Source organism: Ceratotherium simum, chromosome X (assembly GCF_057802395.1).
Source record: "Ceratotherium simum simum isolate JZ-2026a chromosome X, ASM5780239v1, whole genome shotgun sequence".
Classification (NCBI taxonomy): Eukaryota; Metazoa; Chordata; class Mammalia; order Perissodactyla; family Rhinocerotidae; genus Ceratotherium; species Ceratotherium simum.
This window is the reverse complement of record NC_141940.1, coordinates 41,522,782-41,549,738: the sequence shown is the minus strand read 5'-3', so window position 1 is coordinate 41,549,738 and position 26,957 is coordinate 41,522,782. Positions and strand designations below refer to the sequence as shown.

At 36.4% G+C, this 26,957-nt stretch overlaps 1 protein-coding gene across 3 annotated transcripts in view; it reads left to right on the top strand.

Moving 5' to 3' along the window:
• NRK (Nik related kinase) overlaps nucleotides 1-26,957 on the top strand; it is a 134,779-nt gene that overhangs the window by 82,125 nt on the left and 25,697 nt on the right. For all 3 annotated transcript variants that reach the window (XM_087427318.1, XM_087427319.1, XM_087427317.1), the window contains exons 9-17: nucleotides 2,286-2,364; nucleotides 3,429-3,604; nucleotides 5,204-5,267; nucleotides 5,688-6,855; nucleotides 8,949-9,056; nucleotides 12,075-12,142; nucleotides 14,225-14,319; nucleotides 24,245-24,342; nucleotides 25,370-25,734. In XM_087427318.1, coding sequence (XP_087283444.1) covers nucleotides 2,286-2,364; nucleotides 3,429-3,604; nucleotides 5,204-5,267; nucleotides 5,688-6,855; nucleotides 8,949-9,056; nucleotides 12,075-12,142; nucleotides 14,225-14,319; nucleotides 24,245-24,342; nucleotides 25,370-25,734 — 2,221 coding nt within the window. The remainder of the gene's footprint in view (nucleotides 1-2,285; nucleotides 2,365-3,428; nucleotides 3,605-5,203; nucleotides 5,268-5,687; nucleotides 6,856-8,948; nucleotides 9,057-12,074; nucleotides 12,143-14,224; nucleotides 14,320-24,244; nucleotides 24,343-25,369; nucleotides 25,735-26,957) is intronic.

The following is a 26,957-nucleotide window of genomic DNA, read 5'->3' as shown; positions in this document are numbered from 1 at the left end:
TCGCTGGAAGGGTGCTGTAAGCAATCTCACAGGAGAGAAGATCTGACCCATTGCACACTAGGAGCTTCTTAAGCCTTTGGGTTCTGGATAGGAATCCAAACTTAATGTGGAGACCTTTACCCCAAGGCGAGACCATTGCTGGTAGTTATTCAAACATCAGAATATCATAGGCCGGATAATATTGAATAGGTGTGGTTCTTAGTTTCTCTACTCTATGGAAAAGTGAATTGTTGCCTGGTGGAGAAGCAGGATAGGGCTGACAGTTTACTCCGACTCTCCCTCCTTGTCAAGGATCTATACCAGCCATTTACCTTAATCTGAACCATATCTTTCTCTATTTTAGCATTCTCTTTGGTGTTGTAGAGATTATTTTTAATATTGTCAGCCATGCTTGTTTATAGTCCCACTTCTATTCCTTGCAGTGTCCCTCCCTTACACCTCCAGATCAATCTTTACCTGAGTGTCTCATGACTCAAATTTACCCCTGTCTCATCAGGAGACCCATTCCTTCATTACTGAGAAGATTCCTTCAGATATCAACATATTGTAGGAGTAAACCACACTATTTAAACTAATTCAAACTACCCCCAGTTTAATGGTTCCAACCCATCAAAAGCTGTGTTTTTAAAGGAAGTTTGCTATTTCAAAGGAATGAACCTCCGATGGTGAAAGTTTAGGCAATGTTGGAAATATGGGGTGAAGGGGGCATTTATCAGCATTCCTAAAATTAGACCGTATAGGAAACCTCCACAATTGCTGTTTGACATAGCTCTTGTACCCACCCTATCCTCCATTCCTTTGTGGATTTCTCCTTTCTCTTAATGAAAACTTACCTAATCGTAAACTTACCCTAACTCTTGACTTCTGAAGATGTTTTTTGTTGACTGAATGATGCTCAGATGTTAATAAATGACAACTGCTTAATATTGTACAAATTCACAATATGTTTAAAGGACAGAAACTGTTGACTGATTGGACGCAGTAAAGGAATGAAGTGAGTCAAATACGATCCTGATCTTTTGATCTTGGGGCTAATTCTGCCCTCAATTATAAACCCGACCTTCTATTAATTTACACCTATGTAATTGAAACAAAAAGCTTGACCTTTGAACAATTGCCTTTATATCACTCTAATGAAATTATCCTGGGAAGTTTTTTTCTACCACTATAAGAGGCCAGTTTGGCATTGTAGTTTTTCTGGAGATGTCTTATGGGAGAAGAAGGATGACTCTAAAGGGTCATTAATATCAAACTGTCCTCACATGAATGACACACTTATAGAGTTAGATGAAATTTACACTATGGCTCTCCTTTGGAGATTTTTGCACTGCCAGCCTTCTTTAATCAAAACACAAGAGGAAGTAAGTGAAGTGAGACACATATTTAAACGCTTATAGAAAAGCCCAGAATTCCCAAACCAATGAGGTAATGAATTTATATAGGACATATTGGAATAGGCTTTTCTTTGTATGGCTGTATGTCTGAAAAAGAGAATGAAAGTCCAGTAATTTGTCACAGACTTGAAGTGCCAGATAGTTAAAATCTTGATTATAAAGTCAATAGCTAATTAAGTTCTTACTCTGTGCCAGACACTTTTACATGTAGGTTGCCATTTAATCCTCACAGAAACCCTTTGAAGGAATTCTTGATATATTTTCTGTTTTTCAGATGAAGAAACTGAGGCACAGATAAGTTAAGTAGTTTGCCCAAAGTCACAAAGGAAAAGCTAGGATTTGAACACAGGTGATCTTACGCTAGAGGATGTGTTCTTAACAATTATTACACTGTATCTACCTCTTTTCCTAGGACTGTCAGCTTTCAAAACAGATTCTTCTCACCTTTTTAGACTACTAAATCATGCTTTATATATTATTGTGCTTAGCTACTAGTCTGGTTGACTTTTTTTAGCCTATGATTGCATATTGCAACTTTACAACTCTAGATACCTGCAATACAAAAACACACAAGAGTGCTTGTCCCCACTTTTTGTTTACTTCTCTGGATATAAATCATCAATCACACATTTTTAAATTTTTATCTTATGTAATTTATTATTGATTTGTCACACCTGGCAATAGTGAGGCTTTAGGATCTTATATAATATACTGTTTGCATTAAAATGAGCTTTTCCTTTAACTACATTCTTTTGTATCTATTTATTCTTTAGTGTCTATTCAACATGATATGTGAAAGAACACTGAGAATCCCCTCTGGAATGAGGAGTGTGCTCTGTAATCACCCTTCTTATTCATTCTAATTCTAAACTTATCTATTTTGCTTTGCAGCCCTGTGTAACCTTCAGCCCTTGGAAGCCCTCTTTGTTATTTTGCGGGAATCTGCTCCCAAAGTCAAATCCAGTGGATGGTAAAGATGAATGACTTTATCTCCTAAACACATTAACTTGACACTTTTATGTAGCAAAGAAGTTTTAATTTATTTGGTCAGTCCTGCTTCAATGTCCTTGTTGGACAATATTTCCTAAAAGCCAATACCCTAAGTGGGGGGTATAAATGACTAGTTTTAGTTAAGAGCTAGCTAGCTACCTAGAAATAAGTAATGCCCTCCATAATATATTATGGTGATATTACTGTCCTGGCATTAAGGGCATATTCAGTGTTTCTCCAGTAATGGGACAGACCAATTGAAACCATTTGTGAAGTTTCTCACTGTGCCTAGACTGGCAGTCAGTGATTGTGACATACAGCCCACTTGTTTGGCCCATTAAACTAAATATCCACAGACCTAGAGAAGAGGACTTGTTCTCCCAGGGTGCTATAGGCCAACTAAACTTGGGACCCTTCTCACTGAAGCTTTTTGATCTAGTATCTGAAGCTCTTGCTTATTCTTAGTATTTGTTGCTTGCCCTAGTAGAAACGGTGACTATGCTTTGATTGCTGACATTCTTCCTGTGATTCATTTTAACCCTTCCCACAGATTCAGGCTTTCTGGCCACATCTGTTTTCATGGGCCATTTAATTAGTTAGTCCCGGTGCTACTAGCACCCTTTTTTGGATCATTACATCTACATCTCTGTAGCTCAAAGTGCATTTGGTCAAGTGAAATATTCAGGCTTCAACGAATGACTGCTGTGGCTGACCCATCTAGTCTCATGGTCTACATATATCCCATTAACCACATAATTGCCATCCCACCATCTGACATTTTACCTTGTAAATACTTCTGTACTCACTGAAGTTTCTGCTATTATTTGGGTAGAAAATGCCCTTGACTCTGGCCTCTTCTGAGGTTTGATTAGTGTTACTGTACAATGTATATTGTCAAGCTGTAGAATATTTACCAACTGAAAAGACAATTATAGCTAGAGGCAACTCTCTCCAAAAATATGACCTTCGGAGTGGCATGTGGGTGCAGGAGGAGGTGTGGCAGGCCTGAGAATGTTCTTTATCTCTTTGATTCATTTCTTTTAGGTCCCGCAAATTCCACAACTTCATGGAAAAGTGCATGATAAAAAATTTCCTATTTCGTCCTACGTCTGCAAACATGCTTCATCACCCATTTGTTTGGAACATAAAAAATGAAGGACATGTTGTTGAGTCATTAAAGAAGCATCTTACTGGAATCATTAAAAAGAGACAGAAAAAAGGTAGAATATGTGAACTTTCATTTACTGGAATGAATATTCAGATGAGAGTAGAATTTATTCATTTATTTTTTTCAGAAAAATAATATTTGTTTTAAGAATTAGATTGAAAGTAAAAATTCTGAGGCCTTTGATATTTAGTTTTTCCATTAATATGCCATGTGCACTTAATTTATTATCTCTTGCCTGATCATCTACATACCTAAGATTATAAATCATTGCCAGTTACAACTGGCAAGTGTTCATATTTACAAAGACCTTGACACTCTCAAAGAGAATTTTGTGATGTACCAAATTTATTTTAGGAAAACTCATAACTAAAGAAATAAAATAAATAAAAAGATAACAAAATCTATATCCTGTTCTTTTTCGGCTAATATTTTAATTAACTCCAGTGAGATAAACAGATTTGTAATTAACAATTTATTGACTGTTAATTTTGAAGTAATGTCTATATACCATACAAAGTTTGTTTTATGGCTAATCTCCCACTATAAGATGTAATTAAAGGAACTAATTTATACAAGTAAAAGTAAGCTTCTATATATTAATGCCAAAAATGGCAGGATGGATTTTCATCAAATCCAGAGAAAACTACTTAGGAAGTTCTAACTTTATAGGTTGTATGGCATATTCCACATTTAATTTGGGGCACCATAGGCTGGGTTGAGAGTGGTGATGAAATGGAAAAGGGGGAAAATATATCTGAAAAAGATACCAGGCATTCTCAGATTAGCTACAGGATTGATTGCAGTGGAGCTTCTTCCATCTGCATAACTATATATATCCTGTTTTGGAGTGAGAAGCAGCAGGAATTAATTTATTTAACTATAATGGAGAATTCATTGGACCACCATCACATAAGCAGCCAGTCTCAAATGGGTGCGGGAAGACCTCACATCTACTTGAGAATTTGCTAATTTCCAGACTTGCAAGATTTCCAGAATGTTACCTGAAAGAAAAGTCACGTTTATATGGAGATTACATGGAAGATGTAAATAGTGTTGCCCTAAACACTTTAATATAGAAAATTCAAAAGAAAACTCTTCTGTTTGTAAGCTTCTATATTTCAGTACAGCACAGCTGACAGGAAAGCTGAACATTTTCAGTGTGTTAAGTGTAAAGCCCAGAATTTAAATTTTTACCTTTTAATTGAAAGGACCAAAGATCTTGGTCCTTAATTCCAAAGATCTTCATTGAAAAGACCAAAGATAAGTGTGGGCCCAAGCCATGAAGTTCTTATATCTAGACCACATACTTATAAGCCATGCTCACCAACTATCTGGAGTTTCTCTTTTCTCTTTCTCCCTTTGCCTTTCTCAATTCCTTCTCTTCAGAATTGCAGCAATCAGATTGCTAAATTTTCTTTCCTATGCCCAGAGAAATTAGTCTGTATGGGATAGTTGCACCATGCTGCAAAAGTGGGCCTAGGAACTAGAATATTGTCTACATCACTAACCAGGTGTGATTTGAAGGGTTATCTTCTTTTTGTCCTTGTAAATTCACTCGGTGTCCTGAACACTAGAGGGTGCAAATTGACTAAGGTAGATTACATTAATCTTGGCTGATTGTTATGCATTATTTTTTCTCTTTAATAAAAAGGAATACCTCTGATCTTTGAGAGAGAAGAAGCTATTAAGGAGCAGTACACGATAAGAAGATTCAGGTGTGTTAAACAAATTACATGTACAATTTCATGTTAGCAATTCACATAATACAGTTGATTCCATACTGTTGTATTTGACTCAGAAAAACTTTATCTTTTCTGATACAACAAATAACAGATCTCTACTTTCAAAAGAGATCTGAGTGGAAATGTTGAGGAAAAAATTTTATTACTACTCAAAGATTCTTTAATTTATGGGAATAGAATGATCAATTAGATTATCAGACCATTAATGTTGAGTATATTAGTAATACAAAGAATATTTCAGACATTACAGGAATGATTCAAGAAAGATTTACTGAAAATATCTTTATTGCATAAAATGTTCATAAATAAAAGAAATAAAAGCATTTCCCCTGAATAGCTTCACTCCACTGACAACTCTAATTGTATGGCAATCATTTGTATGTTTATTTCTAGAGGACCTTCTTGTACTCATGAGCTTCTGAGACTGCCAACCAGCAGTAGATGCAGACCACTTAGAGTCCTACATGGAGAACCTTCTCAGCCAAGGTGGTTACCTGATCGAGAAGAGCCACAGGTCCAGGCACTTCAGCATCTACAGGGAGCAGCCAGGGTGTTCATGCCACTACAGGCTCGGGGCAATGCACCTAGGCCTCTACAGGGGCAAGCCCAGGCACCTCAGCGACTACAAGGGGCAGCTCGGGTGTTCATGCCACTACCGGCTCAGGTTAAGGCTAAAGCATCTAGGCCCCTACAGATGCAGATTAAGGCACCTCCACGACTACGGAGGGCAGCCTGGATGCTCATGCCACTACAGGCTCAGGTTAAGGCACCTAGGCCTCTACAAGTACAGGCCCAGGTACCCAACGAGCAGCAGGCTCAGGCCCAGCCCCAAGCATCAGAAGAGCAGCAAGATCTGGACCAGGTACCAGAGGAATTTCAGGGGCAAGATCAGGTACCTGAACAACAACAAAGGCAGGGCCAGGCCCCTGAACAACAGCAGAGGCAAAACCAGGTACCTGAACAGCAGCTGGAGCAAAACCGGGTACCTGAACAGCCAGAGGTACAGGAACAGGCTACTGAGCCCACGCAGGCAGAGACTGAGACAGGGGAACCTGAGTCATTACGAGTACATGCCCAGGTGTTCCTGCCCCTACTGTCACAGAACCACCATGTGCTGTTGCCACTACATTTAGATACTCAGGTGCTCATTCCGGTAGAGGGGCAAATGGAAGGGTCACCTCAGGCACAGGACTGGGCACCAGACCCCCTGCAGGCAGTTGGCTCAGTTCAAGCACTGATAGAGGGACTATCAAAAGACTTACTTCGAGCACCAAACTCACATAACTCAAAGCCACTTGGTCCACTGCAAACCCTGATGGAAAACCTGTCATCAAACATGTTTTACTCTCAACCAGAACAGGCACGGAAGAAAAAATCAAAGGTTTCTAGTCTAAGGCAGGCATTGGCAAAAAGACTATCACCAAAGAGGTTCCGGGCAAAGTTATCACAGAGACCTGAAGAGTTTGAGCTCTCAGATTTAGAAGCCCGCAGGCAAAGGCGCCAACGCAGATGGGAGGATATCTTTAATCAGCACGAGGAAGAATTGAGACAAGTTGCAAATGTAAGAGTTTCTGATATTTTTACCGAGTCGTATATGCAGAGAAAATATGCTAGTTTATACTCATGTTTTCCCTCCATAAAACCAAATGAAATAAATATTCCTTGTGTCCCGGAGAAGATTAACTAAATAACTTGTGCTTCAAATAAATTATCCTGAAATTCCCAGATAATTGTGACTAAATTTGAGAAAGAAAAATTTGCTTGAATGATCCAAGTAATTGCTTAATATCTGTAGAGATATAGCTTTAATTATTAATTTTCTACCTATTATTCCCTTAACCAGTAAAGGACACCCTATACACATTTAAAATTAATATTCTAGATCTTTAAAAATTGCTTTCTTAGTTCAAAATTTCAAATATAACTCATTAAAAATAAACACAAAAACAAATTTGATTTTGTTCCTCTCACTTCTAAGTTAGTTTACTTACTCTTTCTTCCCGTAGAATACTGAACTGTACTATTTAAGTGAATTGCACTGATTTTTGTACTTCAGAATGTTTAAATCAAGGTTCAAATGAGAAGGAAAAACAGTTTCTAAAATATTTTGTGTATAGTTACCATATGTATGTCTTGTCTTACTAATTTTCCACCCATTTTACATAATTAATCAATGAAGTGGCTACATAGAACATGACACAAGTAACCAATTCATCTCTGCACTCCTTTGAACTGTGGGATGCAATACATTGATCTCTTTGTCTTATTTTGAAATAGTCAATAAAACATTTTTTTCAAAATTCTATAATATAAGTGGGTAGAATTTGGCTGGAGTTGATGAATTCAATCTGACAAATCTAATCTGACAATGAAGAGTTTGTGGGCTTCATAAGTGAGTTAATGAGGTCAACAAGATTAGGAGAGTAGTTGTTTTCTAATATTCCACAGCATCCATTTATGTAAAAGAAATCATTGTAAGGATCCTAAGTAATCCCTGGTATCAACATCCATTTATCTAATAATAATCAATGTAGTAATTATAAAGGAATCTTTTCTGAATGTCTGGATAAGGGAGTCTTTTGGTTTCTGTCCATTGAGCCAGTTGAACAAATGCTATTTCCCTGACATGTTTAACATGAGAAAAGGTAAAAACAACAAGAGAAGAAAGATTCAAAAAGGGAAATGGATGTCTAATCCCCCAAAACGTTGGAAGATAGGAAGAAAAATAAACCAGGTAGAGAAAGGGAGGTATGAGTCTAGAATGGTGATATTTGCCTGAAATTAGGGCATCTAAAATGCTAACGACTATTCTCAATGAGCCCTAGTAACAGTTGGATCTGATGGGTTTTGCATCTGTGAAAAAGACTTTCATGCATCCCTGCAAGACTTAGTAAGAGTAGCATGGCACATACTTACTATCTTTCAATATTATAAATATATATGTGAGAAGCCATTCTAAAATGAAAGAAAAAGTCAATAAATAATAGTTACCAATCCCATGACCCTACGATCTTGTACAGGCATTCATATCTTTATGTGTGACTCTTAGAGAAAACATGAAGGAATAGAAAATTATTGATGCTGAGGTCTAAGTCATAGGTCTTTTGAAATACCTGAAAATTTATTGGAGTTTAGAGACCTATAAGAGTGCTTCAACTCACCAGAAGGAAAGAAAACACATTTTCATTACTCTCTTTGAGTTGAAGAAATAATATTGATTGGTTTAAATGGAAAAACAGAAACTTTCCTAAACTCCTAGGGCTCAATTAGAGATAAATATTTACACCGCTGTATTACAGATCTTCCATTGCACAGGAGGCCCAAACTTTGTACTTATAACCACTTACTAAATGTGACAGTTTGGGGTTATGAATTAAGCTTTAGATCAGAGATTCTCAAGCTGGGTCTAATAGATGAGCTACAGGTGGTCAATGCAGACATGTGTGTCTATATGCAGTTTCCTACAGAGAATCTGTAGCGTTTCTCAGATTCTGAAAGGGATTCAAAACCAAAAACTATTAGAAGCTACTGGTTTAAATCAATTTTAATATTTGAAATTTATTCTTTTAAATTGTACATTAGGATGATGGAGTTGCTCCTATCATTTGCATTTTAACGACAATTAAAATATTTATTTTCCTTTTTGTTTCAAAGGACAAAGAAGATGAATCATCAGACAATGATGAAGTATTTCATTCGATTCAGGCTGAAGTCCAAATAGAACCATTGCAGCCATACATTCCAAATCCTAAAGGAAATGAGGTAAGTTTCTCAATATGAGTTACTGTAACATTAAGTGCCTAGAGCAGTGGTTCTTAAATGTTTTGGTCTCAGGATCTGTTTATGGTCTTAAACATTGAAAACGCTAAAAAACTTTTGTTTATGTAGATTGTGTCATTCAATATGTAATGTTTTAGAAATTAAAACCAAAAAAATTTAAAACATTTATTAATTTAAAAAGTAATAAAACTATTATATGTTAACATAAGAAACAAATTTATGAGTTTGTTAATGAAAAATAACTATTTTCCATCTTGCTTAATGGAAAACAACTGGATTCTCATATCTGCCTCTGCATTCAATCTCTTGCCATATTTTGTTTAGGTTGAAGTATATGAGTAAAGGATGGCTTCTCACATATAAGTGGTTGGAAAGGGAGAATTTTCATAGCTTTTTCAGATAATCATGGATATGCTTTGATAATACACCAAAACTAAAGAAGTGAAATCTAAAACCATATCAGTGAAATTTTGTATATTCAGTAATATTAAAATCCATTGGTCTATTGTGTGCTATGAATAGATGTTTTGCTCATGCATGATTTTGTATCTTCATGCATTGATCAGTTGGAAAATATTAGTTTACTGTGTATGTAGATCTTTCCAAATGTTTACACATTTCATTATACAACATCAAGAAACAGCATTTGTTAATATCACAGTCAATTTCATCATAAAAATTATTGAATATTTATAAGCTGTCAAGTGCATGGTGACAGATATGAATTTAAAATTTTAATTTTCACTTGAAAGCTCGATTTTATCATTGCTAACAAATAACATCAGTTTTTTCCTTGAATTTACAGGCTTATTTCACTGATTTTAAATAAAATGCCTGCCAAATACGCAAGTTGAATAATCATAGTTTGTCTTCTTTTAAGTAAAAATATTGCCCATGAAAAATTTGGGTAGTTCAGCTTGTAACACAATTGCACATCCCTTTTTCCTTGATCGTATCTGTTCTGGGCTGTAGTTTATGACAGGGTCTGGGTCATTTAATCTGTGGTTTATTTTCTTACACTGATGGGAATAACCAAGTCAGTCCTGGTGTCCAGGTTGGCTTTTGTTTTCATGACTATATTAATAGCTAATTAGCACACGGTATTGGCAAGGCCTGAGTTGCAGTTTCAATTCCTGTGAGGACAAGGTAGTATCATCGTAGCTAGCATTCCTAACAGCTATCCATCTAAAGATTTCTTGGCCACTAAGGGCGACTGGTGGATGGGTGAAGAACTCAAAAATTCTCGCCTTACTGATAGTGGGTCAGGAATCTCGTTGTTGTTCTTAATCAGCACAACGGCCCCAGATCACTATATTTCTTCTTTCAAGATGCTTCACAGTAGTCTACTATGATGTCTTTCATGGTCAATTATCCTTTCTAAATATGTTCCTTCTGGTACTAACAGTCCTCTGAAGTGAATAACAGAGTATTGCTTTATAAATACTAACCACTGGCAGAAGGAACGTAAGCTGGATTGTGTTATTTAATCACAAGAAGTAATACATCTCCCTCTCTGCCTTATTAAATGATGACTTTTCTCTTACTCTCAGATAATAATTATTACCTTAAGCATGATACCTTAAGCAGAAAATATAATGAGCTATATCTGATTGGTTTGGAATACATCATTTGCTTTAGTATATGCTATTCTTACTAATCATTTTCTTCTCTCCATTTTTCAGACCAAATACAGCCAATTCATATTAGGCATTAGCCTTTCTTATTTTTGGCCTTTATCTCTTCTGAGTAGCTTTGGCCTCTGGTTTACTAGTGTCAATAAACTTTCTGAGATCAGCTTCATGGACGAGGAGGCCTAAACTGGGTCAATATGATGCCACTTATTTGAAACAAAAGTGGAAAAAGTCAGTCAGATGTCTGTCCTGCATACTGCCAAACATCTGGTTATATTTGGAAATACTCATTAGCAAAACATGTGAATTATTGATAACATTTTTCATTTCTTAACTATCTGTCTTTTGGAGTGTAAAGACAACCTTGATAAGTCACTACATAGAGAAAAAAATAGGGTAGTAGGATTAGTATAGTTTCTAGAAACTATAGAGTGATTTGATCAGCATGAAAATGCTAGATTTTTTTTTAAAATAACACATTGAATTTTCCTTTCTAAAGAATCTGGTGTGACTTCCTCTTGAATAGTCAGAATGACCTATTTTTTGGGGTAGCTAAAAACTATTTTGAGTAGAAACCTAGTGATATAAAACTAAATGAGGCAAGACAACAGTGCATGGCCCTATCTACTAATGTTAGCAGAAAGTAAATATGTCCCAGTGATGGAGGCTGGCTCACTATATGAGCTCTTTCTTGAGTGTTTTGTTGTATTAGATGAATGAATAATTAACAAAATCCAAATTAATTCATTTAGAATTGAAAAATTATTTGGAACACGGATTATGACATTACAGTCAAATTGTAAAGTGATAAAACATACTTTCTAAAAGATGAGACGTTTTTGACTCAAGAGATTTTAATGATGTGTATGTGCGTGTGTTACAAGTTGAAAATCCAGGGTTAACTTAAAAGAGTGAGTGAGTGAGAAGTTGGAACTTAAATTCTGAATGAGAAGTTTGGACTTGATATAAAAAGTAATATGAAAACATAGAAAGAACATTAAATTAGCAGTTGGGAGACTTACATTCTGATTATAGATATTCTTTGACTTGGTGTAAAATTCTTAGAAAACTCATTTTCCCTCTCTGGGCTACAGATTCCTCAATAATAAAATGAGGATGTTTGATTACTGATCTCTAGAAACGGTTATTATACTAAAATTCAAGGACACCATCAGAAATTATGGTTAAGTAGTTCTAATGTTATACTATAAGTAATTATGAAAACATGATCTATTTATAAAAATCAGATTTTATAAGTTGGATTTTTAGGAAAATATCTGTATATGAAGAAAGGAATCTTCCTATAATTAATAACTCAAAATAAGTTGTGCTCAAGTATTCTACTGAAGTATTGCATTGTTTCTTTAAGGTCCAAGAGAGATCTACTTCTATGCCTTACAACCAGGATCGTGCAAACCGTGTCAAGTTCTCTTCAAGGTAGGAGTCTCTGATTTCTTTATTTAAATTGCTCACAATTTACTATCAAATGGAAAATTAAAGCTTATTTATTTGACACTAAGTTCTATATGAAGTCAAAACTAAAATATTGGTGACAACATCATCATCAATGATATTAGTCATATTTAAAACCTTAACTGCAATGATCCATTAACTAGGTCTTTCACATTTGGACATACTGCAATCTCAGTGTCATTTAGTTTGATACTTAGCTGGTAAATCCACAATTTATTTTTTTTTGTGAGGAAGATCAGCCCTGTGCTAACATCTGCCAATCCTCCTCTTTTGTTGCTGAGGAACACTGGCCCTGGGCTAACATCCATGCCCATCTTCCTCCACTTTATATGGGATGCCGCCACAGCATGGCCTGACAAGCCGTGTGTTGGTGCGCGCCCGGGTTCTGAACCGGCGAACCCTGGGCCGCCACAGCGGAGTGTGCGCACTTAACCGCTTGCGCCACGCGGCCGGCCCCTGAAATCCACAGTTTAATAAAAGAAACAACAATGAATTCTTTGACAACTTTCAATTAGTAATTTACAATAAAAGGACGTGAAAGTTCACATGTATCATGTACTTCAATCACACATTTTATTATATAATACATCATGAATATCATGTACTACATGATATAACACATACACAAACAATCTCTAACCTCAGAAGCTAATGCCACAGAATGGGCAAACCTGAAATGACTGATGGGAAAAATCAAATCTAAAACTCAATATTATGTCAATGATATTATGAACTAGTCACTGTATTTTTCTCTGTAATATTGATGAACTTCAATAATTTTCAAAGATCATGTTTCATAATTTAGATGTGCAATGTGTTATATTTGAAAGCTAAATTTTAATATAGATTTACTTTTAAAATCATACCCCCTCTAACCCCAACTCATAGCCTATATTTATTTACTCAGTCATTCAGGTAATATTTCTTGAGCACTTACTATATTCAAGATACCGGACAGTATGGTAAAATGGCATCGAGTTGATAGTATGTAGTATGTATACTCCTACCTCATTATTTTTTTAAAACCCCATACATTTATGTCCTTAGATTTAACTGGTGTGCAAAAATCTTGGAAAACTGGAAAGCAAGATTGGGAACTTTCTCTTTCTCTGCATTCAATGAATGAGTTGTCATGGTCTTTCTGACCTCAAAGGGAAAAACCAGTTTAGTTTCATATATCTGGTTTTGATATTATGGGGTATGACTTTAATAAAATCCAATATATAGAAAAATAAAAATAAAAAATTCAGTATATAAAAATCAATATTGCTGTTAAACTGGAATTGGTTGTTCACATTACAAAAGGGTTTTTGAATTTATGAATAGCAAATATAATAACTTTAAATGTGGTTAAATTTATAAAATTAATTTAAATGAAACTCGAGCCTTTCCTGAAATTTGGGGTCATAGAAAAGACTCTTGCCTGGTCAAAGTCTAAATCAATAGCCAATGTCCTTCTTATATAGAAATTCCAAAGCAACTATAACATTTAGCAGCACTGGTCCAAAAAAGCTTTCTAAATATTCCCTGAATTTGAATAGTAAAAACTAAAGTGCCCTATCTATGTGTCCATCCATCTAGCTGTCTCAGTCAGGAACAGGACATTAAAAAACACAAATTTCAAGCACCCTGAAATCAGAATGATAATAGTGGAATATTTGAAATAGCAATAACTTAGCTTTTTTATCATGTTAAAAACCTCGCATACACTATAAAGTTATGTTTATTGCTGTGTTACCCAGGTAATAATAATGTCTGAATATTAGCTTAAAGATAGTTTATAGGAATTTTTAGAAATAAATATATGTGAAGGAAACATATACTATATGGAAACACTTTTTTATATTTTGGAAATTGTTTCTCTGTTCTAGATAAAATAGCAGATTTGGGGAAAAATGGAAATTGGAAAATGTTACTTAAGCTCTACTTCTTTTCAGTTTGGTATATGCCCGTATACTTAAAACTTTTTGTTGATCTTGATGTTGATTTGTACATTCCCTTTATGAATGATAGGACATGGCACATGCTTTTCTGTCTTTTCATTAGTGTTCCTCAGCGGTCTCTTTTGGAACAAGCTCAGAAGCCCATTGACATCAGACAAAGGAGTTCGCAAAATCCTCAAAATTACCCAGCAGCATCAGGTGATTCAAAGCCAAAGTTTAAACAGTCAAAACACAAAGCTAATGTTTAACAGTTTATATTGCAGAAGTCAAGAAAGTATTTCAAGAAGGAATGAATCAAAAGTGTTAAGGAGACCAAGTAGGATTAAAACCAGGACGCTACTGGATTTGGCAATTGGGTGGTCAGTGGCGACCTTGGAGGAATGGAAAGTAATTTTTCTGAAGTTTCTTCTTTCAGTTGGGTAGTAGTGAGGAACATATTTAGGGAGGCGCAGAGGATGTCAACTTTAGTTTCTATAATTGGAAAGGAACTTAGGAGAGGCCTCTCACCTGGGCTAGAATTTATTGGCAATCCTTAGAATAATGAAATATTAGAGTAGTTGTGAGCGTATGTTTTATTTACCACTTTGTTATCTCACCTCCACAAAGTAAGATATACACAGTATCTCATAAACATACCTTAAGGTTACAAATTGATGTTTTTATTCAAAATAAATGAAAAATTAATAGAATCATAGAAAATAACTTCACAAATTGTGATATGAATTTAAAACAAGTGTTTTATTTTACGCGGTGCTTTTGAGAGAGTTTAAATTAATTATAGATTTGTTATGATAAACAAAGCCAAAAGTTGTGCCTTGGATCATAAAATCTGAGATTATCTACTTTTATGCAATTGAAGTAAGTTAAGCAAGGACAAAATGTCTGACTGAGTCCCCATGTCGTCTGTAAAAATGTAGCGTACAGATTTTATTAAAATGTTAATAATAAAAAGGATATATAGGTATACTGTATGAAAATCAGTTATTTAAAGACCTGAGCTTAAAAACCCCATTCTTCTTAGGAGACTCAGATAATGGCAGAATTCTTTTAAATATTATCTTGTGAGGAATAAGATAAGCCTGTACCACATCTACAACAATAAACAAACACATAGAGACAGAGATTGGATTGGTGGTTACCAGAGGGGAAGGGGGGAGGGAGGACAGCGAAAGAGAGAATTCGGCACGTGTGTAGTGATGCGTTGTAATTAGTATTTAGGTGGTGAACATGATGTAATCTATGCGAAAATAGAAGTATAATGATGTACACCTGAAATTTATATAATGTTATAAACCAATTTTACTGCAATAAAAAATAAATAAATAAATAGACCTTTACTGACAAAAAAATAAATAAATAAAAAAATAAGATAAGCCTGGATGAAGAGTAACTTTAGGAATTTTTTCCCCAGAATCTTTTTGGTTTGACTAGGGCTGATTTTGTGAATACTGGGCAAACAACAAAAATTTAAGATTTATTCATATTGCCTTTCTTGAAATAAGGAAATTCTGGATTAGGTCTCAAAGCAGTCATGAACAGTGGTGGGAGGGGGAAGGGGATAGCATCTGTGTAGCTAATAGCTAAAGTTCTTTTCAGCTCTAAAATTTCTATTTTTTTTTTTTTTACCAGCAATAGATGCTATTTATTGAACAGTTATTATATTTTAGTGTGTTTTCTAAGAGTTTCACCTGTTTTATCTCAGTTAATACACATAAAACCCAATGAGGTAGGTACGGTTATTATTCCCATTTCACATATGAGACACAAAGTAGTTAACTAATTTTCTCAAGGTCCTCCAGGCAATTTGACACCAGAATCTGAGATTTAGCCTGTATGCTATACTGTCTATAAAAGGATGCCCATCCTTACCCTCACCTACCACTTTCCCCAAGCATTCTACTCTTCAACCACACTAACATTCTTCCCTTTCCCCAGAATGTAACTGGATCCTTGATTACTTCAGATATATGTTAATAATTTCACCTAGGATTTCTGCACTCAGCCAACCACTCATAAAATCTTACACTGAAAAGCCATTTCTATTATTTTATTGTATGTGCTACATAGCCCATTTGAAGTTCCCATGAGATTGCATACTTCATCATGCAGGAAATCAGAGCACCTTCCTACCAATTTGCTTCAAAATCTCAAACACTCACCCAAACTTCTTTTTTAGCCTAATAACACACCAAGAGACTTGAGAGAAAATGGTTTCCTGCAGAAAGATTATAAACTGCAAAAGTACAACAGTGCCAGAAGATGTGGACACAAATTGTAGGATGTGTTCGGTATAATATTCTCAAAAGATTGTAGTGTTTGCAAGTACACACTTTTTGTAATTGTGTCTATACCTAAGGCTGCAAATAAAAGAAAGATAGTACTATTTATCTTTAAAATTCAACCACACAAAAACAATAAACAGAGACCTGAGCATCCCCCTAGTGAAGATTTTTCTAAGTACACTCACCTAGATCTACTGATGTTTGAGCCTAAATATTCTCAATGGATTTTAACCACGGGTGTTATTTACTATACCACTATTTAAATCCTAATGTAAAAAATACAGACAAATTTGCATTTTAAATGGAAATATTTACACTATAGAATTGAGCTGTGCATTGTGATAGCCACTAACAACATGTGGCTATTAAAATTAAAACGAAAATGAAAATGAAATAAAATTAAAAAGTCAACCCCTCAGGGACACTGGAGATATTTCAAATGCTCAATAGCCACGTGTAGCTAGTGGCTACTGTATTGGGCAGTACAGATACAGAACAGTTCTTTTTTTTTTTTAATTTTTTGTTTATTGCAGTAACATTGGTTTATAACATTGTAAAAATTTCAGGTGTACATCATTGTACTTCTATTTCTGCATAGATTACATCATGTTCACCACCAAAATACTAAGTACAACCCATCACCACACACATGTACCGAATTATCCCTTTCACCCTCCTCCCTCCCCCCTTCCCCTCTGGTAACCACCAATCCAATCTCTGTCCCTATGTGTTTGTTTATTGTTGTTATTATCTACTACTTAATGAAGGAGATCATACGGTATTTGACCTTCTCCCTCTGACTTATTTCACTTTGCATAATACCCTCAAGGTCCATCCATGTTGTCACAAATGGCTGGATTTCATCATTTCTTATGGCTGAGTAATATTCCATTGTGTATATATACCACAGCTTCTTTATCCATTCGTCCCTTGATGGGCACTTAGGTTGCTTCCAAGTCTTGGCTATTGTGAATAACACTGCAATGAACACAGGGGTGCATGTACCTTTACAAATTGGTGTTTTCACGTTCTTTGGATAAATACCCAACAGTGGAATAGCTGGATCATATGGTAGTTCTATCCTTGATTTTTGAGGAATCTCCACACTGTTTTCCATAGTGGCTGCACCAGTGTGCACTCCCACCAGCAGTGTATGAGAGTTCCCTTCCCTCCACATCCTCTCCAACACATGTTGTTTCCTGTCTTGTTAATTATAGCCATTCTGACGGGCGTGAGGTGATATCTCATTGTAGTTTTGATTTGCATTTCCCTGATAGTTAGTGATTTTGAACATCTTTTCATGTGTCTGTTGGCCATCTGTATATCTTCTTTGGAGAAATGTCTGTTCAGGTCTTTTGCCCATTTTTTAATTGGGTTGGTAGTTTTTTTGTTGTTGAGATGCATGAGTTCTTTATATATTTTGGAGATAAATCCCTCATCAGAAGTATGGTTTGCAAATATCTTCTCCCAGTTGTTAGGTTGTCTTTTCGTTTTGTTGATGGTTTCCTTTGCTGTGCAGAAGCTTTTTAGTTTGATGTAGTCCCATTTGTTTATTTTTTCTATTGTTTCTCTTGCCCGGTCAGACGTGGTGTTTGGAAAGATGTTGCTAAGACCGATGTCAAGAGCCGCACTGCCTATGTTTTCTTCTAGAAGTTTCACAGTTTCAGGTCTTACATTCAAGTCTTTAATCCATTTGGAGTTAATTTTTGTGTATGGTGTAAGTTAAGGGTCTACTTTCATTTTTTTGCATATGGCTATCCAGTTTTCCCAACACCATTTGTTGAAGAGACTTTCTTTTCTCCATTGTATGTTCTTGGCTCCTTTGTCAAAGATTAGCTGTCCACAGATGTGTGGGTATATTTCTGGGCTTTCGATTCTATTCCATTGATCTGTGTGTCTGTTTTTGTGCCAGTACCATGCTGTTTTGGTTACTATAGCTTTGTAGTATATTTTGAAATCAGGGAGTGTGATACCTCCAGCTTTGTTCTTTTTTCTCAGGATTCCTTTAGCTATTCGGGGTCTTTTGTTGTTACATATAAATTTTAGGATTCTTTGTTCTATTTCTGTGAAAAATGTTGTTGGAACTTTGATAGGGATTGCATTGAATCTATAGATTGCTTTAGGAAGTATGGACATCTTAACTATGTTAGTTCTTCCAATCCAAGAGCATAGAACATCTTTCCATTTCTTTGTATCTTCTTCAATTTCTTTCAGAAATGTTTTATAGTTTTCAGTGTACAGATCTTTCACCTCTTTGGTTAAGTTTATTCCTAGGTATTTTATTCTTTTTGTTGCAATTGTAAATGGGATGGTATTCTTAATTTCTCTTTCTGCTACTTCGTTGTTAGCGTACAGAAATGCAGCTGATTTTTGTATGTTGATTTTGTATCCTGCAACTTTACCATATTCATTAATTACTTCTAAAAGTTTTCTGGTGGATTCTTTAGCGTTTTCTATATATAAAATCATGTCATCTGCAAATAGTGACAGTTGCACTTCTTCCTTTCCAATTTGGATCCCTTTTATTTCTTTCTCTTGCCTGATTGCTCTGGCTAGGACTTCCAGTACTATGTTAAATAGGAATGGTGAGAGTGGGCATCCTTGTCTGGTTCCTGTTCTTAGAGGGATAGCTTTCAGTTTTTCACCATTGAGGGTGATATTAGCTGTGGGTTTCTCATATATGGTCTTTATTATGCTGAGGTACTTTCCTTCTATACCCATTTTATTCAGAGTTTTTATCATAAATGGATGCTGTATCTTGTCAAATGCTTTCTCTGCATCTATTGAGATGATCATGTGATTTTTATTCTTCATTTTATTAATGTGGTGTATTAGGTTAATTGATTTGTGAATGTTACACTATCCCTGCATCCCTGGAATAAATCCCACTTGATCATGGTGTATAATCTTTTTAACATATTGTTGTATGCGATTTGCTAGTATTTTGTTGAGGATTTTTGCATCGATGTTCATCATTGATATTGGCCTGTAATTTTCTTTTTTTGTGTTGTCCTTGTCTAGTTTTGGTATCAGGGTCATGTCAGCTTCGTAGAATGAGTTAGGGAGCTTCCCCCCCTCCTCAATTTTTTGGAAGAGTTTGAGAAGGATAGGTATTAAGTCTTCTTTGAATGTTTGGTAGAATTCCCCAGGGAAGCCGTCTGGTCCTGGACTTTTGTTTTTGGGGAGGTTTGTGATTACTCTTTCGATCTCCTTACTGGTGATTGGTCTATTCAAATTCTCTACTTCTTCTTGATCCAGTTTTGGAAGGTTGTATGATTCTAAGAATTTATCCATTTCTTCCAGATTGTCGAATTGGTTGGCATATAGCTTTTCATAGTATTCTCTTATAATCTTTTGTATTTCCGAGGTGTCTGTTGTAACCTCTCCTCTTTCATTTCTGATTTTACTTATTTGTGCCTTCTCTCTTTTTTTCTTGGTGAGTCTAGCTAAAGATTTGTCAATTTTGTTGATATTTTCAAAGAACCAGCTCTTGGTTTTATTAATTTTTTCTATTGTTTTTTTGGTCTCTATTTCATTTATTTCTGCTCTGATTTTTATTATTTCCCTTCTTCTACTGATTTTGGGCTTTGTTTGTTCTTCTTTGTCCAGTTCCTTTAGGAGCATTGTTAGATTGTTTATTTGAGATTTTTCTTGTTTGTTGAGATAGGCCTGTATCGCTATAAACTTCCCTCTTAGAACCGCTTTTGCTGTATCCCATAAATTCTGGCATGTCGTATTTTCATTTTCATTTGTCTCCAGGTATTTTTTGATTTCTTTGTTAACCCAGTCGTTGTTCAGTAGCATTTTGTTTAATCTTCACGTATTTGTGGCTTTTCTGATTTTCTTCCTATAGTTGATTTCTATTTTCATACCATTGTGGTCAGAAAAGATGCTTGGTATTATTTCAATCTTCCTAAATTTATGGAGACTTGTTTTGTGGCCTAATATGTGATCAATCCTGGAGAATGTTCCATGTGCATTTGAAAAGAACATGTATTCTTCAGTTTTTGGATGGAATGCTCTGTATATATCTACTAGGTCCATCTGTTCTGGTGTGTCGTTTAAGGCCAATGTTTCCTTATTGATCTTCTGTTTGGATGATCTATCCGTTGGTGTAAGTGGAGTGTTAAAGTCCCCTACTATTCTTGTGTTACTATTTCTCTTTTTATGTCTGTTAATAATTGCTTTATATATTTAGGTGCACCTACATTGGGTGCGTAGATATTTACAAGTGTTATATCCTCTTGTTGGATTGTTCCCTTGATCATTATGTAACGCCCTTCTTTGTCTCATTTTACAGTTTTTGTTTTAAAGTCTATTTTGTCTGATATGAGTACTGCTACCCCAGCTTTCTTTTCATTGCCATTTGCATGGAGTATCTTTTTCCATCCCTTCACTTTCAGTTTGTGAGTGTCTTGAGGTCTGAAGTGTGTCTCTTCTATGCAGCATATATATGGGTCTTGTTTTTTTTATCCAGTCAGCCACCCTATGCCTCTTAATTGGAGCAATTAGTCCATTGACGTTTAAAGTAGCTATTGATAAGTATGTACTTACTGCCATTTTTTAACTTTTTTTTTCCTCAGTGTTTTAGTAGTCCTTCTCTGTTCATTTCTTCTTCTATACAGAATTGATGGTCACTTAAGTTTGACCTCTGTCTGAAAGCTGTACTCTTAACTCCCCTCCTCCCTCCTTTTATGTTTTTGATATCATATCTAACCTCTTTTTTGTGTATTTGTATCCATTACGTTCTAATCATTGAAATAGATAATTTTTCCTATTTGTGGTCTTCTCTTTTCCCCTTAAATCAGTCCCTTTAACATTTCTTGTAGCACTGGTTTCTTGGTGACAAACTCCTTTAATTTTTGCTTGTCTGGGAAAATTTTGATCTCTCCTTCAATTTTGAATGATAACCTTGCTGGGTAGAGTATTCTTGGCTGTAAGTTTTTTCCTTTTAGCACTTTAAATATATCGTGCCATTCTCTTCTAGCCTGTAAGGTTTCTGCTGAGAAGTCAGCTGATAGCCTTATGGGCTTTCCTTTGCATGTAACTTGACATTCTCTTGCGGCTTTTAGGATTCTCTCTTTATCTTTAATTCTGGACATTTTGATTATGATGTGTCTTGGTGAGGGCCTCTTTGGGTTTATCTTGTTTGGGGCTCTCTGTGCTTCCTGTACCTAGATGTCTGTTTCCTTCCTTAGGTTAGGGAAGTTTTCATCTATTATTTCTTGAAATAGATTCTCTGCCCCCTTGTCTCGCTCTTCTCCTTCCGGGACACCTATAACACGGATGTTAGTGCGCTTGATGTTGTCCCAGAGGTCCCTTAGACTGTCCTCACTCTTTTTAATTCTTTTCTCTTTTACCTGTTCACCTTGGGTAATTTCTTCTAGTCTTTCGTCCAGCTCACAGATCCATTCTTCTGTATCCTCTACTCTGCTTTTGAGTCCCTCTAGTGAATTTTTCATTTCCAGTATTGTATTCTTCATTTCTGATTGGTTCTTTTTTATATCTTCCATTTCTTTGTTGACATTCTCACTGAGTTCATCTACTCTTCTCCCCAGATCAGTGAGCATCCTTAAGACTCTTAGTTTGAACTGTCTGTCTGGTAGGTTGCTCATTTCTGTTTCACTTAGTTCCTTTTCTGGGGTTTTGTCCTGTTCCCTTTCTTGGAATGTATTCTTTTGCCTCCTCATTTTGCCTCTTTCCCTGTGCTTGTGTCTACGTATTATGTAGGTCAGCTACGTCTCCTGCTCTTGGATAGGTGACCTTATGTAAGTGATGCCTTAGGAGGCTTCCAGTGTGCTTCCCTCAGTTCTCAATGTTCCAGGGGTGACCCCTATGTGGGCTACGTGTGTCCTTCTGTTGTGGCCTGTTTTCTCTCCCTGTAGGTGCCCAGGGAGGTTGAGTTATGCTCCTGGCCAGCTGTTGTAATGCTCAGCTCCTTGTAGTTGTTGTGGGCCCTTCAGTCTCTTTATCAGGTGTGGGGAGCCCCAGCACAGTTGGCTGCAAGTTCTAATACCACATTTGTGTTGCAGTATTTCTTTTAAGTGAGTAGGCCCCCAGCGTGGCAGGTTGTTAGGCTCAGGGCCTTACAATTGCTGTAAGCCTCTAGCCTATTATGTCTCTTGTCAGCTCTCTGAGGATTGCAGCTGGGTGGGGCTGGCCTCAGGCACAGGAGCACCCAATTGTTTCAGGCTTTGGAAGGTGGGGCAAACCTCCTATGTGGGTCTTTGAGAAGCACAAGTCTTCTGCAGCTGACAACCCCTGCTGCCCACAGGTCCACACACACAGTCAACACAGTCCTGCCCCGTATGAGTGCCCCGACCTCCCCAAGCGGACCCATTCTCTCCACGGCGGGAGCCCCACACACTCCGCCACCACCCCACACTCTCCACCCGCTCCTTGTGCACACCCTGCCCCGCTCAAGTCGGCTCAGTTGCCAGGCTGCAGAGAATCCAGTCACCAATCTATGCAGGCCCACAAGTTGCCTGAGGGCTTCTTGTTGGGTAGGGCCAGTCTCTAGGGTGGGCTGCCTGCCCTGGCTGACCTGGATTAAGTCGGTTCTCTAGTGGGTGTGGCAGACCCTGGGCTAGCAGGCCCCAGGGAGAACTCCAATGGCCTCTGTGTCAGCAGGCCCACACCGGGCACAACAATGGCCGCCGCCAATGTCCCAGTCCCTGGAGAGGTCTCACCCCTCACCGAGATGCACTAAGGGCCTATTATGTGAGTCTCTTTTCACCACAGCACTGTGCACCTTTCTTTCTGGTGATTTTAGGATGCTTTCTGAAACGGGTGAGTTTGCATGCGGGCCCTTTAAGAGCCAGTTTTAGTTTCTTTGTGAACTGGGTTTTCTGGGGGTACTCCCCAGTGTTTTAGTAGCAGGAAAAGTCAGATATTATGCCACTCATCTCGATTGTGCTGGGTCCACAAAATGCCCACAGCGGGGCCGCTCCCCGGCTCTGGGCCCCGCGCCTCCAGGGCGGCTCCGTACCTGTGAGCTGCTCCCGTATGCCGTGAAGCTGGCGGCTTGTGAAGGCGGCGTTTTTCCTCTCCAGAAGGGAGTCTCTGCCTCTTCTACCTCAGTTAGGATTGTCCGTTGTTGCAGGAGTTCCTCTTATGCAGTTTTCAGTTCTGTCTCAGGGGTAATTTTTCCACGAGTAGTTGTAAATTGGCTGTGTCCATGGGAGGAGGTGAGTTCCGAGTCTGCTTACGCCGCCATCTTGACTCCCTCTCCAGAACACTTCTATTACTGCAGAAAGTTTTATTACACAGAGCCACTATGGAAAGTTTCCCAGCGTTATAAAAAGGGTCAAGTTTTGTCTCTTTTCAGTTGTTCACTTCTCAGCTATATTGAAATACTTGAGGATATATCATTGAGTGGATTTGGGGGATTAAGATTGCCGAGTCAATTCTCCTCTTGCGAGTTTTTTCTAATATATCATCTTCTAATACACTGTTGGGCTCTTATTCTACTGGTTAGTATGGAAGGCCAGTGGTACCATCCAGCCCTTCCTATTCTTGATACATTCTTTTTTTTTTTTAATGGAACTATCTGTCTACTAGTCTTACTGTGTATCTTCTAACACAGAAATATTTAGTAAGTATACACTTAATATCAAAAACAGAAAAGCCATGTAGGTCTACAGACAGAACCAACCTTGAGACTGTCACTACCCTTGAAAACAGAACCTAAGATCCTGGCCCCATGAGAATCTATCAAATTATATTTCCTGAATGGAAAGAGGCTACAAGAAAAATACCAAGGGATTGAACTGGTATGCTATAAAAATGAAGGCAATAGTTGTGATCACCACTGTTACTAATATCATTTTGACATTTCACAGGATCTTCTTCTGAGGAAGACAGTCCCGTGACTGGGAGGAGGTCCCAGTCATCACCGCCTTATTCTACTATTGATCAGAAGTTGCTGGTTGACGTCCATGTAGGTTTCCATTTTAATTCTTAGCACATTTAGTCTTTTCATTTTAGTTTTCAATTTCTTTTACCTTACGTACTTTCATCTTCACTTGAAGGGAAGGTTAAACTGTTTAGATTTTTAAGTAATTTTTCAAAGATAGATTTCCATTGCTATGTGAGTATGCAGAATTTAAAATCTAGAAATTAAATTTGAAGTGGAAAATCATTTAATTGATCACAAAATATTTTATTTTCACATTCTTGTGTCAGAACATATTCTAGAGAGGAGTGACAAAAAGCTATTTGTCGAAGTTAATCTCAAATTAAGGAGTAGAGGCTAGAGGCTCAATTTTTGTCTAATGTTATTTCTTGGTCTGGTAAGGCAATGTGTAAAACAAAAATATTTAGTGAAAAGTAAAATGCCTTCTAATAGCATAAATAAAAAGTCATCCAATTCTTTTTTCAGTGTGCTTTCAGATCATTTCATTTAACTTTTGTGATTACCCCTACCCTACCACACACACATCCCTTTCAGGATGCTCAGAGGTTGCTTATATGACACATACTATACTTAAAGGTGGATTTATATTAATTTGCATCTTAGAAGTGTTTGAGTTACATTAAGACAACCTATGTTGTGTAAAACTAGAGTTGGGAAATTAACGTATCAATTTTAGGAGCTATGTGTTAATCCCAATATCAGAGGACAAAACAAAAGGAAAAAGTGACTATATCTTCTATAGAGCGTCAAATCATCTATTCTACTCTCCAGTACCAAAACCAAATGTTTACTCCTCAGCAGACAAGTAGGGATAATAAAAATCAAAGTGAGTAAATTTTGCCCTGTGTGATCCAGAAAGGCCATTAATGATCACAGCTTGAGGTTCGGATTTGGCATTTCATCCTCACAAAAATCTTGGCTCTTTCTAGTGAGTAAATGTCTTCATTTCCGTTGAAAATATATTTAAAAATATTGTCAGCTTGGAAACTTTCCAATCTAGAAGAAAATGAAAGGCTACTAAAGACTACATTAACCTTTCTTGTGTACACAGGTTCCAGATGGATTTAAAGTAGGAAAAATATCACCCCCCGTTTACTTGACAAATGAATGGGTAGGCTATAATGCACTCTCTGAAATCTTCCGGAATGATTGGTTAACTCCTGCACCTGTCATTCAGCCACCTGAAGAGGATGGTGATTATGTAGAACTCTATGATGCCGGTGCTGATACTGAAGGTGATGATGATGATTCTAATGATGCTTATGAAGATACCTATGACCATGACAATGGTAATGATGACTTGGATAACCAGGTTGATCAGGCTAATGATGTCAGTGAACATCATGATGATGATGACAATGATGAGGCTGTTGATGACAAAGACAATAATTGTGATGATGCTGCTAGTTGGCCAAGGTTGGTTTTCTTGGATTACTTGCACTATCCATGTTTTATAATTTCAGATCTATTTGCATCTTTGGTTTACTTTCAAAATTTATTACCAAGAGGGTAAATGAATTGCACTTGCATATTGGTAAATGGTTGATTTTCAATAAGAGATTTTAAATTATTTTAATGCAAAACACTTAATTTTACATTTTTTGTATATTACATTTTATTACCATTCAAATATTTATTAGTTTCTTTATAACTGGAATTGTCTGGGTGTTTCTGTTAAAATTAATGCTACTGAATCTTCCTAACCTGTAAAACCACAATGAGTGTGAGAAATGGGGTGATAAATTAAGTAGTGTGCACTTAATAACTGTAAGATGAAGCCCTGATATTTGCAAACAAAATCTCTAAATTTGCTAGAAAATGAATTGCAAACTTGACTCTTACTTGATATTTTTAGGTTGCAACGTACTAGAATAGCATTATTCTTGGAATTCTGAAAACTGCTATAATTAAATTCAATACTCATTCAATTTTATCCTCTTATAGAGTAGCTGCCCAAAGTGATAATATTTAGTGAAGTGAAGTAGTGTTTTGGCATGCTACCAGTTGTTTGCTGTATATATAGTTTCTTGCTGCTGCTCTAAACAGCCAGTGTGTTTTTATTTATATTTGTTCATGGTATGTATTTAACCTGATCTCAAAGAAGATTAGTTAATATAGCATGTTTTTACATTTTTAGAGAAAAATTAACAGTGGGAGAATTTTTTGCTTTATAATATTGAAATCCATATACTGTTTGGTTAATTTTCAAATGTTATTAGGAGACTATACATGACAGAACAGACTATAGATCATTCAACATTTTTGTCTTTTTTGCCAACTAAATAATCTACCAAGAATTCCATTGTCAAATAAATTAGCTTTTAGAATTATCATTGGTACATGTTTATGTTGTCTCTTATGCAAAAGATCACTGGGACATATTGTTAAGCTTGGTGTTCTTAGCAACTAATTAAACGATTATCTTAGCTTAATGAGATCTATATTACTGAACTTCCTGGTGGTAGTAGAACAATCAATGGGATTCTGTAGCAAAGCAGTCAATACACATGTTGGAAAATCAAGGCAAATGTTAAAATAAACATGAATTAGACATATTGCAAGAATAATTATTAAAATACGTTGTGGTTGAGCCAAAGATATGGGCTTGATTATTCATGTGGCTGTGAAGCTGCTAATGC